This window comes from Hippocampus zosterae, chromosome 13 (genome assembly GCF_025434085.1).
Source record: "Hippocampus zosterae strain Florida chromosome 13, ASM2543408v3, whole genome shotgun sequence".
NCBI lineage: Eukaryota > Metazoa > Chordata > Actinopteri > Syngnathiformes > Syngnathidae > Hippocampus > Hippocampus zosterae.
The window spans coordinates 15,096,760-15,113,471 of NC_067463.1; the positions used below are offsets into that span (position 1 = coordinate 15,096,760).

At 40.8% G+C, this 16,712-nt stretch overlaps 1 protein-coding gene across 1 annotated transcript; it reads left to right on the top strand.

Annotated features, from left to right (window-relative positions):
- The first annotated feature begins 1,790 nt into the window (after positions 1-1,790).
- LOC127613711 (adhesion G protein-coupled receptor E5) lies at positions 1,791-16,271 on the top strand. The gene is made up of 17 exons (XM_052084883.1): positions 1,791-2,079; positions 6,670-6,744; positions 8,439-8,588; positions 8,670-8,798; positions 9,057-9,200; positions 9,282-9,325; positions 9,650-9,760; positions 9,840-9,993; positions 10,065-10,184; positions 11,473-11,672; positions 11,843-12,001; positions 12,473-12,667; positions 13,711-13,928; positions 14,018-14,176; positions 14,471-14,639; positions 14,711-14,809; positions 14,896-16,271. Exons 1-17 carry the CDS (start codon positions 2,046-2,048, stop codon positions 14,935-14,937), a joined length of 2,202 nt encoding a protein of 733 aa, XP_051940843.1. The 5' UTR covers positions 1,791-2,045; the 3' UTR covers positions 14,938-16,271.
- Positions 16,272-16,712: the final 441 nt, after the last annotated feature.

Consider the following 16,712-nt stretch of genomic DNA (forward strand, 5'->3'; position numbering starts at 1 on the left):
ATCGACTCAGTACTTTCTTGTACTTTCTGCCGTAACTCACGGAGGCATCGCGTGGTCCTGAGCACATGGTCTGAAAACATGTCTGGTAAACGGAAACAAATCTCGCTGTCTGTGAAGGCTGAAAGCGAAGGCTGAAAGTGAGGGCATTTACGAAAGGGAGTTTCACATAAGAAGCTCATCTGAGACTAAGAAGTGACAGCTGGCTTTGTCGGCGGCACTGGTGGTTGTCTGTGGCGCGTAACATTTGTCGACTGAACGTTTTTCGGGATGAATTAGAAACACTAGAGTTGTTTGTTTCATGTCTCATGAAATTATTTTCACTTCATATGGACTGTATTTATAACTGACATGTTCATATTGTATTACTTGTTCATGTTTTTACATCTCTAAATGTTCATTCTGTACTATACATCGTAGTTCGCGGCCATTTTACTGGAAATGGTTTCAACAAACTCCTGTTACAAGGTACAGATCCGTGATGTTCCTTGAGGCACGGTGTAACGAGGTTCGACTGGAGTCCTTCAGTTGAGGTTGACTGTAAATCTGACACATAAAATGGAAGAGAATTGAACACTGCACATTTGTACACCAAAATGTTCAATCAAACCATGTAATTTTGTTTTAGGTAAATCCACTAACCTATTGCTAACATAATGTGATATGCCATAGATCAGGCGTAGCCAAACTTTTTGGACCGAAGATCTTCTTTTCGATCAACTAACCTCACGGGATCTACACTTACCAGCATGGGTGCCCTTGCGCACGCGCACACGCACACACACACACACACACACACACACACACACACACACACACACAAACACACACACACACACACACACACACACACACACACACACACACACACACACACACAGACACACACAATTGCTTGTCTATATTAAGTGAGCATAGCAGAGTATGACAGCAACCAATGTGAGCAACCCACCTTTAAAATTGCAGGGACATGGGAATTTAAATAAATAAAGAGCAACATTAGCAGACGGAGAGTGAACATCATCGATGAGCGTGACAAAACCACAACTTGACATCCCAACATGAAATGTGGAAGTGGTGTGCGTAATGACACTGAGTGTCATTGGGTAATGAACACATGAGTTTAACTCATATTAAATCTGTTCACTTGGAAAAAGATCAACATACATTCAAAAACAGTTCAATAGTTCCATTTAATGTTTGACTAATAGGGAAGTAGCGGTAATATGATGTGTGGTGGGGCAACGCCTCTCTTGACCAGCAACTGTATCATACAAGTTTAAAGTGGCCTGCCAAAAGAGCTGCCACCATATTTAAGCAGAAGCACCACTTTCTTTGTGGACTTTTCAAGTAGGTGGACTGAAATGGAGGTCATTCTGTTTGCATTTTTTGGCTTCCTGCTTGTGTGTGTGGGGGGGGGGGGCTGGGAAAACACACGGGATCTCCATTGGCAGTGGATGAAAACTCCAATGTTGTTTAGGGACAAGGAGGTGGAGATGGAGGATGGGACGTTTGGGAGTGGAGAAAGAGATTGCTTACTGGGAAGGCAAGAAGCAGCTGTTTAGAATGACATGAGTCATCATCCTCTTCAGACTCAGCTAGCCGCCTCCTCTGCATGCGTCCCATGAGGGAGAGGGTAGTCGGGCCTGAAATAGAGCACACAGCCTATGTGTAGGCAAGGGAAGACACAGAGGCGGTCTCTGCAGGCAACGTGATACGAGGCCAGTGTGAAAAGCGCTCTAGTGTGGAAAAGGTGGAGAGAAAGGGAAAGAGTGACGAGGGAAAGAGTGTGTGTGTGTGTGTTGTGTGAAAAGAGCGAGGAGGGAGAGAAGGAGGGGTGGAGGAGAGCCGAAGGAGGCGTGCTCAGTACTGAGAGGGAAAAAACTGGTGGTGGTTCTCACCGACAGACTCACTCACACACACTAGTCTCCGGAATTTCTCTTTGTGTGGCTTCTTTTGTGGAGTCTGAGAATTCTAAATTCCGGTGAACTTTCTGCGAGGACTTCAGTTGTTTCTCATCACAAAGTTTGCTGCTTTATTGTTTGGATATGGACAGAAGAAAAAAGCTTCTGCTTTTTCTCGGTAAGTCATTCATAATTGTTCTGTGTGTGACTGTATGACAGTGTGAACAAATGGAACAAGAAATGAAGAAAAAAAACCCACAATGTACTTATTAAATGCTATGATGCCTTTACCACATTTGCTTTCTGAATGACGAATTCCATTTAATCTAATCATGTTTCATGACAATCATGTGTTAATGCGCTCACCGCGATGACAAAGTGTCACACCGGTCACACTTTGTAAGACTGGGGCGAGAAGACATTCAGTTTCATTTACCCGCCAAAATTATTGACAAAGATAACAATGGCCTTATATTTCTGGTTTGGTCAAGGCACTACATCAGACTAAGATGTTTCAACAAATATGTAACTCAAGTATAGAAATTTCTCTCAGGACGATGCAGGAGAGTTTTGAACCTGCAGAAACCAACACCACACTAAACACGCTGTTATGGGAATGCCCCTCCGAAAATCTCAATAGAAATTCATCTCGGTAAGGAATATGCAAGACAAGGCAAGGCGACTTTGTTTTCACACTTTTTATTTCATACACGATTTAAAGACATTTAAAAAGGAACAAAACGAAAAGTAGCTTTCTGAAATGACTAAAAGACTGTTGAGTGAATTTGAGGTTTGAAAATGTTTCAAGGAATTTAATCAAAGGAATTGAAAAACAATTATAGCTTTAAATCTGGATTCAAAGGCATTTATACTTGGCGCTGACTTCACTTCCGATGGCAACTTATCCCATTTCCGTGCAGCTTAACAGCTAAATATCACTTCACCATGTTTGCTTTGAAACAAGGATTCCACGAATTGACCTGAGTGTGTCGAGCGCACGGCATTACTGGGTTTCTATTCAATTGGCCATCCATTAACGTATTCAGGAACCAAACCATTCAGTGATCTATAAACCAGTAGCAGAATCTTAAAACCGATTCTAATAGAATAGCTTTTCTTCGACGTGGTTGTAAAGATAAAATATGTCATTATATTTTGTCATTTCATCAGTTTTTAAAATGTGTATTAATATACAGTATTATGTTTTATGTACTGTAATTCCCATGAGTATGAAACGTTCTCAACAAGGTCCACACAGAGGAACAAAACAGTCTCATCTCCATTCAGTCACACTCATGTGCTATATGCTGATTGCACAAGATATAGTTCCGCCACAAGAGCACAATAATAGCCATAATTTCCAAGTGGTTTGGACTAGAGGGTTTGGATCCTTTTTTTCAATAACCTGTAAAAATAGCCTCTCTGTCACTCACTGCATGTCCATGTCGTGTGCAGGCACATATACAGTGAAGGCCTGTGTGGAGAAAAAGCATTGACATTTGACAAAATGTGACTTTTATTTTACTTTTAAAAAATTACTATTGGCCTTTTTCCACAAAACCGTGTCAAAAACCTGTGGGGGGGGTGAGCCTTATCTGTTACCGCCCCCACCCTCTGGAACGCTCTCCCACGTCACATCTGCAACTGTACTGACCTGCAATCCTCCAAATCGTCTCTTAAAACTCACCTGTTCCGCAATGCTTTTAACGCCTTTTAACACCTCTTTTACCCATTTTTGCTTTGTTCATCTAAATGTGTTTTTTTTGTAAATCCTGTATGCTTGGCTTTAAGTGTACATTTTTATCCTGTGTTTTAAACAACTTGTAAAGTGTCTTTGAGTATGACGAAAAGCGCTTTCAAATAAAATGTATTAATATTATAAAAAATATGATGCAGTAACATAAACTGGATTTAAATTTTTTCTTCTTCTTTTATGAACAAATCTTGTTATAATTAAAGTACTTTATATTACTGTTTGTAAATTACTGTAGCATGACGACACACACATGGGACAGCTATTTGACTAGCAAAATGCAATATGACAATAAAAGTGTAATATAAGGCAATTAACGGAGCTTCCCTTTTGCACTTATCTTTCATTTGAAGAAGTCATGAAAAAGGGCAAGTGTATCTATCCGTGCTGTCTTGTCTTGACACACGTACTTTCACATGTATCAGACAAGGCCTAAAACGTCTCTCCACACAGAAGTTTGCTCACGTTTGAATTCATCCATTCATGTTCTAAACCGTTTGTCCTCACAAGTATCGCGGGGTGTGCTGGAGCCTATCCTAGCTGTCTTCTTGAAGTAAGCGGGGGACACCCTGAACCGCTTGCCAGCCAAGGCTAACGACGAACAACCATTCCACGCATAATCACACCGAGGGGACACTTTGAGGAGCACTACTTCAGCCTCAAAGTGAAAGTATTCAGATTAGATCTACGAGTCATACAGTCATATGCTTTTAGTACGTAATAGGTGACAGGTCGTGAACTGTTGGCACTACAAGTGGTTGTAAGAGAAACAGAACTGAAATCCAATAGAAAAAAAAATGAGGACGATCTAGTCCATTTTAATCCGCACACGGTTCTGATTACATCAGCCGCAGACATGACACAAAGTCACACTTTGTTTGTTTTCAGTCCTTGTGTTCTTTAGTCATAGAGTTGGGGGCAGTCACGCTGTTTGGCACACGTACTTTTAAATTCAGTCTGGTTTTATCTTCACTGGGGCGCTGAGAGCTCCAGCCCTGCCTCAAACAGGGGGATCATTGTGGAGGGAGTTGTGTGTGCAACAAACTTGTTCTATGTTACATGCCTGTTGTGTGGCGAATTGAGTGTGTGAGGGGTGGGGGAGGTTGTCATGGGTGCAAGCATAATAAGTAACCCAAAACATGCACCATAATTAGAATTCTCAATTTAACCATTACATCAGTAGGTTTCTCTTCCTTATAAAATACATTCGGGTTTGTTTGGGAGCGTATTGCACATGTCATTGTGAAAGCAAGGGTGAAATTATCTTTAGCACAAGTGCGTTGGTGTCTGAGAGGAACAGGACATTACACATTGTATGCAAGTAGTTTCACAAGAAAGGCTCACTCATTGGTGAAGACACACATTAACTGTCAGTCACGCGCATGACAATGAAAGACAACATGTCTCCACTTCCACTCATTATTAAAAACAACAAAAAAAATCCCCCATAACCTCAAAGTCACAAATTTTGGTTTGACAATCTCTTGTGACAGTATTTGATGAAATTTGGGCCGGAGCAATTGTTGCAATCTTTTGTGCTTTAAACAGTTGCCGGTTTTAGATGGAGCCACGTACTCTGATTAGAATGTATCCAAATGACTAAACGGAATGAAAATGCTACATATAAACCACCTCAATCGGAATAATACATCGAATGGAATTTAATTTGAATTCACAGGGAGTAAGATTAATTTTGACAATCCGAACAAGCGTCATGTAAGCAGTTCAATCAGAATAGCCAAACTGCGTCCGGTCAGAAAATGCTCTGCCCTGACGTATATGCATAGTGATGTCATCATGTACACACATTGAAATAGCTGCATTTTACTCCCATAACTCCCATAACTCCCATAACTCCCGCTTTGGCATCCCTTCACTGGCTCCCTATACATATTAGAGTTCTTTTTAACATCCTATGATTTGTTTTCAAATCTTTAAATGGCCTAGGAGCCTACACACCTGCCCGGCGCTTCAGGTCTGCGGACCAGACATTATTAGCGGTACCAAGAATTAAGTGGAGGCTCAGAGGGGATAGAGCCTTTTCCGTTGCTGGTCCCTCTCTTTGGAATGACCTCCCACCGAACATTCGGCAAGCCCCCTTACTGCCCATCGTTAAAACTAACTAATTTCTCTTCTTTGGCTTTTGACTCAGAATGGCTCGGACTTGATTTTTAGTTTGACTGTTTTTGTGCTTTCTACCGTCTTTGTGATTCATTTATTGTTTTATTGTGTATTGTTGTATACATGCTATTTGCTCCATTACAGCACTTTGTATACAGCGGTGGTTGTTGTAAAGTGCTCTATAAATACAGTTGAGTTGAGTTGAGATTTCAATCAGACATACAAAGAATCTCCATGCTCGTGTTTTCCTTAATGGGTACTTTACAGTATCTTTTCAAACTGATGTTTCAATAGAGTGTACCTTTCTATGCCTACTATTGGATAGTTCTTAACCCTACAACATTAGCACGTATGCAATGAACCTGAACAAAACTAAATTACGGTAACATGAGGTACTACATTGCGTGGGGAGTTATCTGTGGCACAACTAAGAGCTCTTCTCTCACACATTGAAGCAGTAATCACCATAACAACGAGTAAATAAGCAAACAACACAGCACAGGGTCGATTTGACACAGAAAGAAGGAAGGAAATGCAGATGAGTGCTTTGCTGTTCAGACACTAATGTATATGTTGAAGTGAACATGAATTATTTCCCCCTTTTTTTTTTGTTTTCCACTGGGCAGCCTGGTGTATACTGGTTTGCATGTCTGCCTCACAGTCAATGGTTCTGGGTTTGAATCTCAATTCATGCCCTCCTGTGTAGAGTTTTCAGGTTCTCCCTGTAATTGTATCTTTTTATTTTTTTTACATTTTCTGGACACACACCCCTCTCCTAAAGGCAGCTGGGATTGTCTCCAGCTCACCCGTGACCCAAACGAGGACACATGAGATGCAATAGAAAATAAGATGTTTTCTACGTAGAAACTAACCATTCTGATGCTTCCCCTCCAGGTTTAATGTGCACACTGAATACATGCATGCCTCTGTGTGACAATGGCATGAAGAAGGAAGGAACCCAATGTGTTGGTAATTAACCTGACTCTGCTTATTAGAATGTTTGTAAATATCCACTTGTCTAAAGTTGCTAATATCTTAGGACTGTTGAGAGTGGTGTGGAAAAGATCAATGATGTTGTCTTGTAGGATAAGAGCTGCAGCAACATAGATTACAAATATAGTCGTTGACATCTTAAAACATTCATTCACTTTGGGAGGGTGTCAATTTCATTTTTGAGAGGGGCATTATGATTTTGTAAAACCGTATAAATGTTTAATCACCTCCACATAATACATTTTCAGTGCACAACAAATTGGTGGATAACTAGTTCTGAAATCAGAAGTCAAGTTAATGGTTTGTTCAGCCATTGTTTACATTAATGTAATAAGTATGTCACAAAATTGAAATATCTCTATGCTAGGATGGATTACATATGACAATTTGAAATTTTAGTTCAGACTTGAGCAAGCGTCATGGAAAAGTTGACATGCTTGATTTGCTTTCGTGGGCCACACAGAATGATATGCCGGGCCAGATCTGGCCCCCGGGCCTTGAGTTCGACACCTGCTTTAGGAAAAATCTTTGAAGTTACTTTCTAACTTTCACATTAACTCATACAGGTGTAAATAGAAGTAAACAGTTCTGAATGACAAGATGTTTACACAGGTCAACAAATTTTAGCTTTTTAAATAAGAGATGTGTCACGTCGCGTGTCCGCCAGCAGGTGGCGGGTTTTCTCCTCCACCATCGGCACACCTGCCCGTAATTTCGGGCTGATTACCCCCCTTTATTTAGAGAGTCCGGCAGTCATCTCACTGCCGGAGAATTCCTCGCCGAGCCATTATTCGCTCTCGCTATCTATTTGCGCTATTGCTATTTGCCTCGTTGCATACTTGCCTTACGACCTATACTTGTTGCCCACTTATTTCGACTTTCGATATTTCGTATTTTTATACTATTACCACCAGCGCGATTATCTCCTCGCGTTTGCTCTAGCCGCGAGCGTTTTCTGTTTGTTTCCTGATCCTTATTTTGATCAGCGTTTTCTGTTAATTTCCTGATCCTTATTTGATCAGCGTTTTCTGTTACCGTTTTTCCCTGTCGGGCTCTTTCTGTTGTTTTTTCGTTCTGTCATTAAAGACACCTTATTTTGTGACAATACTCTCTCTTGTCTGCTTTACCTGGGATCCAACTTATTTAATTCATTTGTTCTGCTCGGAGCGATTTTTTCCCCTCGAGCAGAACGTGACAAGATGCAAGTGAACCAAAAAAATCATTTTCTTTTACACTGATTCTAAATCGGCCCTGTTTTTCACATCAGGCTTTCCTAATAATGAAAATAACACATGATACGAGGTAATCTTGTAATACATTTAGTAATATTTATGAATTAAGGTTTGGGATTTTTTTTCTGAAATGTCTTAACTATAAATTACAATGCACAGTAAAACCTTTACTGCACAAGCTTTTATTAGTCAAACTTAAACACACACACACACACACGCACATGCACTCACACAAATAAAAGCATCTCCAAACCCTGATATGCTTTGAAAAAAAGTATTTTAAATTAGCGTGCAGGGACACATTAAGCCATCTCATTAACATTTCCTGTTGACCAGTGTTTTTAAATGTCCTTAAAGACGAATGCCAGAGGCGGCTTGTTGCAGTACAGTAGTGCCAATGCCACACGGTGCATAATTAATTCTACTCTCAATGTCCAGATGTGAATGAATGTGACGAAACTCCTGGACTATGTGGTAGCCACGCACAGTGCTTCAACACAATGGGCAGCTTCTACTGTCAGTGTCAGTCTGGCTTCATGAACATTAACGGAAACATCACCTTCACTGCGTTTGACGGACAGTGTAAAGGTGAGTGAACCCTGTGGGCCCGATTCATGGTGTGTTTCTCTGTCTCACCTCGCTCACGTGTTATTTGTGTTCCTCCCTTAGATGAAAACGAGTGTGACTCTGACGTCGAGGTCTGTGGTCGCATGGCTGATTGTATCAACCTGATTGGAAGCTTTCGCTGTATCTGCCAATTTGGTTACGCCAACACCAGCTCAACGAGAGACTGCCTAGGTAATTATCATGTCGTTATAAGGGTTGACCTTTTGTGTAACAGCAAATAGTTTAATGACTGCACAGTCTTGATGCTGACTGCAGGGGGCTTAGAACGTATCGCCAGCGAAAAGTGAGAAAACAAGTGCTCAAATAAAAATCAACTTTTGTACATTTTTGAAGTAACCCTAACCTATAATAACCTGAACCACTACTGATTGTGCAGGTGGACCTAATATTGGGGTTGGGTAACTCTATGTCTGTTTCTGTTCCCTTCAGACATTGACGAATGCGAGCAAGCTGAGAACCGAAAGGAAGACATTTGTGGAAGCAAAGGAAGTTGTAAAAATCTAAATGGAAGTTACTCGTGCAAGTGCGCAAAAGGATACACCAATTATGGCAATGAAAGGACTCCATGCTCCAGTGAGTGTTTGCATCAGTTTCATTTATTATGTGTGTGTTATCGACACACTTGCACTGACACATTTGACCTTTTCCCTCTAGAAGTGGATTGCGAAACCTTTGATGCCAGTAGCGCAGCTTCACAGGTAAAACATTTTTCTCTCTTTTTCATTGCAGTTCCGTTAAATTTCGCTATGCGCTGCACCATCTCTGTCGGAAAGAAAGGAAAACAATGAATGCCCGCTGCTGTTGTTGGTCATTCGGAAAAGATTGATGATGCCCCTATCTGTACATATCAAATATCTTTCTCTTATTTTTCTTAGCACGTTAAATGCCGAGATCAGTTAAGTGGAATATTTAAGGAAGGGGCGTTTCTTTCTTCACACACTGGAACCCTGGTGTTATTTTATGTATATATTCAAGTGGGTATTTTCAAAGCTGAATAGTGTTATTATCGTGTCCTTTCTCAGCATTACGTTGGCTTGGCAGATCTGCTGTCCACAATGAGAAACAGCTGCATGGCTCTGTCTAACCCAAATACGAGCCATGGAAACAAGGCTGATGGAGATGCACTACTGGAGGTCAGCAAAGCAAACATAAAGCACATGTAGACCCATCGCGGCACACAGTGCTTCATCCTTTTTGCTACAACACCCACAGAGACTTTTGACAGCATCAGAAACCATCTTATCATCAGCCAATGTGGACACAAGTGAAGACATGTTTGGGCTGCTCAGCACTATGGAAAACGCCATCAGGCTCATTGGCCCTCAGCTCAGAAGCAACCGCACCTCAATGGGCTCCAATGAGACAGGTAAGACTCAGTTTGACAGTGTCGTACAACTGGAGGCCTGTCCACTTTAGGAGAACTGTTTGTTTGAGTAGCTGTGGAGATTGCAGTACAGAAGGGAAGGTCTCCACCCACTGGACCGATTCATCTGAGGACTGAGAACTCTGCACTTGACACCGACTGGGCAACAGCAGCTGCAACAGAAGCATATCCTGGTGAATTACTTCTTACCTTACCCTTTCCTGCAAAAACAAATAATCCCCACAACATATCTATGCCATCCAAATTGCTCGGCACAAATAAACACATTTTGTGGCGCACATTATTTCCATTGGCGACACAGTGACTCAAATCATATATTCTTTATCTAGATCCTCACTAAAATGCAAATGTGTCTTATTTGGCTCATGTGCCCTCACTCTACATAGCTAATTGCAATTCACTTATACCATACCGGTACTTTAATGAGCATTGACTGACGTCTAATCCAAGTCCAGGGTGCAGCGCGCCACTCACCCATCTTGGATCAGCTTCAGTTCCCCGTTGGTCCTAATGAGGACAAATGCTATAGACCAGGGGTGTCAAACATACACCCCGCGGGCCGTAACTGGTCCCGAGGAGATTGATCAGGCCCGCAGGACAATTTAAATGTGAAAAAAAATGCATAAAAGACACAGAATGAATAATTGTAATAAAATGCAATTCATGGATTATCCGCAAGGGGGAAGACTGTTTTCTCTTTAGTTTGTAAACTGCAGGCAGGGATTACATTTACATTTTATTTGCACATGTGTAAATGGTTCAGAAATTCCTTTCTTTAAAAATCTTGTTTCATCTTAAAATGCATGACTATATTTTTCAAAAGCAATTACTTGTTAAAAGTTGTGTGCCTTTGTATAATCAGTGGCATCAGTTGCAATGCATAAATGATCAAAGTAAATTTGTCAAAGGAAATTCAAGGTGTTTCATGAAATGTTTTATCAAAGATATGTTCATGAAATGTCAACATTTTCCAAATGTTTTTGTGCTTCACAAAACCAAAACAAAGGAAAGACATGATATTTTGGATATTTTTTTGGCAGAGTATGGTGTAATTTAATGGTTCGGCCCACTTGACATCTGCCGAGGCCGTATGCGGCCCACAATGTCAAATGAGTTTGACACCCCTGCTATAGACAATGATGGATGGATGATATTAATAAATAATAAAAATAATCCTGGTAATGTTATCCTTCAATTTCCAAAATGCCTCCATTCATCGATTTTCTGATCTGCTTCTCCTCACTTGGGTCGTGGGGCACGCTGGAGCCTACCCCAGCTCTCTTCGGGCAGTAGACGGGGGACACCCTGAACTGGTTGCCAACCAATTCAAAATGCTATAATGATATTCCAAATAATACACTGCATCCCTTGCCTTCTTGTTTTCTGTGCTTTGTGGAAAAAATGGACGTATTCAATAAGTAAACAATGAAATATATCTTACTTGATCATGTCTTCTCCTAGGCTTTGCTATGGCTGCCTTGTTGAGTTACCATAACCTGGAGAGATCTGTTAACCACTCCTTTGACAAGCTCCAAGGATTTGAAAAAGATGGCCTTGAACCGACGTTCGAAATCTTCTCTCGGGTTGTGTCTGTTGTAGTGTCTAACCCATTCACTCAGAACCTGAGCAACCCGGTGATCCTCACACTCAAACATCTCCAGGTTTGTCCTCTTAACACCAGTACTTGAACGGCTTCAGACAGAAACCCTTCTAATGTTTGACAGGAATTGGAAAATGCCAATGCTCACTCGCCACGCTTTAGTCAATGCAATCACGAGTTGTGCCAATGTGGTAAAATGAGAGATCTTATGGTTTTGCTCGTGTGGTTTAGAACAAATCAGAAGCAAGGTACATCTGCGCTTACTGGAACGACAGAGGTGCTTGGGCCACAGATGGTTGCCATCAACAGACATCCAACGCCACGCATACAGTGTGTGGATGTGCACATCTCAGCAGTTTCGCCGTGCTGATGGCTCACTATCCCGTAGATGTAAGAAACAAGTAACACACCCGAGCTTTACATACATACATACTTTAAAACTGCAATGTTTCAGGAAATAAGGCCATTGTGCTGGAGTTTTTCATTGGACTTAAAATACATCACTAGCTCTGTTGTTTTCAAAGCAGGCATTTGGACAGTAGTATCTGCAATTTATATCACATCTCATGGTGCCCTATATTTATTTGCAAAAGCACTTTTTTTTTTACACCTGAAGTTAATTCACCTGTAACAATTCGATATGAGGATAAGGTTAAGGCGTGGCCTCGCTGTTACAATTTGAATGTTAATTTAGAAACTAAAGTGAATATAAATGTGAAGGAATTAATAAGAATCATGCAGCAATGCATTTGTTTTGAGAGCATGAAGTGACATTTCTCATGGGGACTAAAAGCGTTGAACAAAACACAGATGTATAATGATGTGAAATGGATTCAGACTGTCGGATTTGCCTCCCCCCAGCAATCCTTTGCGGTCCAGTTGATCACAAAGATCGGACTGATGCTTTCCCTGCTGTGTCTGAGTCTTTGCATCTTGACATTCAAGTTCTGCCGTTCCATTCACGGGACGCGTACAACCATCCACCTGCATCTTTGTATCTGCCTCTTCATCGCTGACCTCATCTTCCTGGTTGGCATTTTCCAAACAAAATCTGAGGTATGTTTGCTCAAGCTGGCAGTGACAATGTTTCCATGGATGCCAATAATCTGATGGAAGCCCCTTGGCTTGATGAAATTGTGGAGCGGCTGCTCACATGGTTTACAGACTGCATAGCGAAAATAAGCTATTAACATTGCAGACTCTCGAGTCATCCTCGCTCATGATGCTTAAAGGAGCTCTCTGCTGATTTGAAGCATCAACTTAATGGGTAAATCTGAGGTACTCAACAGTGGCGTTCAAAAAGGAAAACTGATGAAAGATACGTAGGATGCAGATAGGAAATGTATTCTTGAAGAGTGACTGTCCATTCCCGAAATTTACCATCAAAGCATCACTGGACAAAGGATGCGGCTCGCCAAGTATAATCATAATAAGAAAGAAAATACAATAAAATAAGATGTCTGCTCTTCGTGTTCATAAGAAGCGTGGCAGAGGCTTTGTTTCCGAAAAAGTAAACCTCTATTTAATATTGTAGATTAAGTTACTGTAATCTTGCGTTGGGTTCAAACATTAACACGGTGCTCAAAAATAGGAAAATATAACAACACTTCAGTAACAATTCAATAAAATGTCCTGCACACAAATGTTAAATGTAAATAAATAGTACTTAAATGAATGCTTAAAAACAAAGCGTTCTTAAAAAAAAATCCCCCCAAAACACATTTCCCCACAAATATACGATCCAGTTTCATTCTAGTGAGTGTGATGTTGTAAATGATATTTTTACTGTATCTAAAGGAGAGCTCAAGGCGAAAATGTTCTTCACAATAATATGCTCATGACTGTCTCTACGTGAAACCTTTTAAGAACACAAATAACACTGCGTACCTTCCGGTTACTCCCTATTACCGCTTCTATTCTCAAAGCTCTCGGTCTTGTGCTGATGTAGTCTTGGGGCTCTTGTTTCAAACGAGAAAAGTCAAATTCAAAGGCGTGTCTTTATTAAGGTGAGCACAGCTCGTATAAACACGACAGGAGTCATTTCATTGCGCTCCTCTTCATGTTACTTCCGCTCTTCATTTGTTTATATTGCATTACAGGGCGGCTGCAGGTTTATTGCTGCCATGCTCCATCTTTTCTTCCTGGGAGTGTTTGCATGGATGCTGCTTGAGGGGGTGCAGCTGTATCGTATGGTGGTCCTTGTTTTCGATGCCACCATTCGGCCCCTCTACTTATTCCTTTTTGGCTATGGGGCACCCTTGGTCATTGTCACTGTATCTGCCATGATAAGACCCAAAGGATACGGAACTGAGGAGCAGTAAGTGTGTTTAGAAAAGGATCAAACATTAAGGATGCAGTGGAGGTCTGCTTATAGTTAAGACTGCGATTTTCATATCTGCACTGCAGCTGTTGGCTGTCCGTCAAAGACGGCCTCATCTGGAGCTTCTACGGCCCCGTGTGCGTCATCATCTTCCTCAACGTCTTCTTCTTCATTGTCACCGTCTGGAAGCTGGCCCAGAAGTTCAGCAGCCTCAACCCTGACCTGTCTAAGCTCAACAAATTAAAGTTCGTGAGCATAGCTTATTTTTTTGTGTGTTTCCCTTTGTCTTATTATTCCGCTTATGTATAAAGTACAGTGAAAAAGTGTTTGCCTCCTTCCACACTTCTATTTTTTTTTTGTTATTTTATTTTGTTATGCCACTTAAATGTTTTGAATCGTCAAGCCAATTTTGATATCTCAACAAAGACAACCCTCCGCCAATCCATTCAATAATCCTCTCTTATCTGACATCATCAAGCAATTCAATTGCATTTGGAGTCATGCCAAGCTCCTTTCCAATTGTTTGATTTCCTCTCCAGAGTTTTCACAGTGACTGCCATTGCTCAGATGTGCATTCTGGGACTGATGTGGATATTTGGAGCCTTCCTTTTTCGCAAGGGCAGCATAGTCGTTGAGTACATATTCACCATCTTAAACAGCCTGCAGGGAGCACTGGTCTTCATCATGCACTGCCTCTTATGTAAACAGGTAGGGTCTATATAGTACAGAGTGTGTGTGTGTGTGTGTGTTTCCTCATTGATTTCTACTGCCCTTTGCAGGTTAGAGAGGAGTACTACAACTTTTTCTCCTGGATCTGTTCGTCAAAGCAAAGACACTTTGACTACAGAAGTGCAAATCCATCCAGTAGCCAGTCTCAAGTAAGAATTATGATGACCTCTACCAACCCTCCGCACCCTTGAACTCATCACCATGTCCTAAAAATGTTTTGTCTCCATTCTTTTAGGGTTCTCGGAGCGGGCAAAACACCGGGGAATCCCACATTTGAAACATTCTCTGTTTGTCGTCGTCCTTTTCGAAAGACGCGAAGCTAATTTGAGATTTGAAACCCTCAAAATTAACCTTTACTTCAGTTAATGCGAATGAGCCAAGGCATCCGGATGATGCTTTCAGGTGCTTACGTCAAAGCGAGTGTTCTGTGTGAATAGAAAAGATGAAACGTCACTCCTTCTACTGAGAAATATGTTTCATCATGTCATACAATTTTGCTAATGACAATGCTCGTAAATATAGAAGTCAAGCGCGGTCCGTTTAATAGTGATTATGAAAAGCAACTCTGAAAGTTGCTTCTTCTTGCGTCACCTTGAACATATCTTTATCATTATATAAGCTGCATTCCCCTTGAATTGCTTGGGGTTCAATTTTGGATGCATTTTATGAGAATTTTCCAAGCAAAATGTTTCACGTTAATGGGCCATTAAGCTAGAATAGCTTCCATGTACTGAATTTCACCACATCGGGTTTGTTTTATGGGGGAGAAAACAAATGACGAATATTGAACCTCACTTCACGTCGTAGCTCGAGGCATGTTCATGCAAACCTCATGTGGGCCTTCAGTGTGATGAAATACAGAACCTAACACGACTGTAAAGATACTTTGTACAATTAGCAAACAACATAAGTATTTGAATCGCTTATGGCTATTTAGAACACTCTATTAAGGTTTTCATTTGCCTTTAGACACTGGTTGATGGGACATTTTTCCGAAAGGATTTCTCATGAGACACCAAACTCCGACCCACCCATTTTGGTGACCGTGCACCTTCCTGCTATTGAAATTGTTTGCGGGATTCGACATTGTCATGTCATTATCATTGCTCTCTGATTTGCTTCGTGGTTACTGTAAGAATTAAAGCTCGGGAGTAGTACACGGTAAATCATTTCAGCGCACTTTTTCCTCATTGAACAAGCTTTATGACTTGAAAACCTTCCTTTCTTCAGTTTACTTGATGTCTGTTTTTTTAAAAATAGAAATGAATCCTATTATGTCAGAGACTGTCAATTTCAAGAAGAGTTGGTCAAGCTTCTCTTGTAATGGTGTTGGCCTGTATCTTTGTTTGCATTCAAAGGATGTCATGCGAACACCTATCATGGTGTATTATTTGATAACTTAACTGCTCTTTAGTCTGATGTTTGGCTGTATTTTTTGTGACCACTTTTTATTGCTGAATCGCTTTGTGATTTCTAGCATCTGATGAATGTACGATTTGAGCGATTGACCATGATGTATGTAAACCTATTTTTCTACATTGCTGTTTTGGTACTGTTATCTTCAAAAGAATATGCACCTAATATTTTATTAAAAATTCTACTTCATCAAAAGTGTGGATTTTGAAACCGGACTCTACTTTTCTACTCAAGACGACGATACACTGCACTGTTTGGGAATTTTGGAGCAAAATAACATAACCGAGATAACTGCAGGGTAGACAGAGTACAGTGCAGTACCGGTATATATTATTTGCACACTTCGCAGAGAACCAGAACATACAAATACAAGCGACATGAGAAATATCAGAATGATAGGGTGCGCAAACAGTGGATGCATTCCTCAGCTGACAGTTTTGGGGGACTCGGTGCCTTGCTCAAGGGAACCTAAACAGTAATAATTTCTCAAACAATTATTTTTATTGTCTTTTCCCTGCACCCAGATTCTTCTGACCTATGACCCTCTGATACCCAAGTCTAAATACTGATTACAGGAATGTAATCGTTAAAAAATATATTTTAGCTGTTTACAATTCATTTGTAGACTGGGCTTAT

What these genes read in the sequence shown, in the direction of transcription:
- LOC127613711 (XM_052084883.1), top strand. Translation starts at nt 2,046, where the DNA reads ATGGACAGAAGAAAAAAGCTTCTGCTTTTTCTCG. An exon ending in TGCAACAGAAGCATATCCTG is followed by an intron (nt 10,185 to 11,472) that starts GTGAATTACTTC and finishes GTCTTCTCCTAG; the next exon opens with GCTTTGCTATGGCTGCCTTG. An exon ending in TCACACTCAAACATCTCCAG is followed by an intron (nt 11,673 to 11,842) that starts GTTTGTCCTCTT and finishes CGTGTGGTTTAG; the next exon opens with AACAAATCAGAAGCAAGGTA.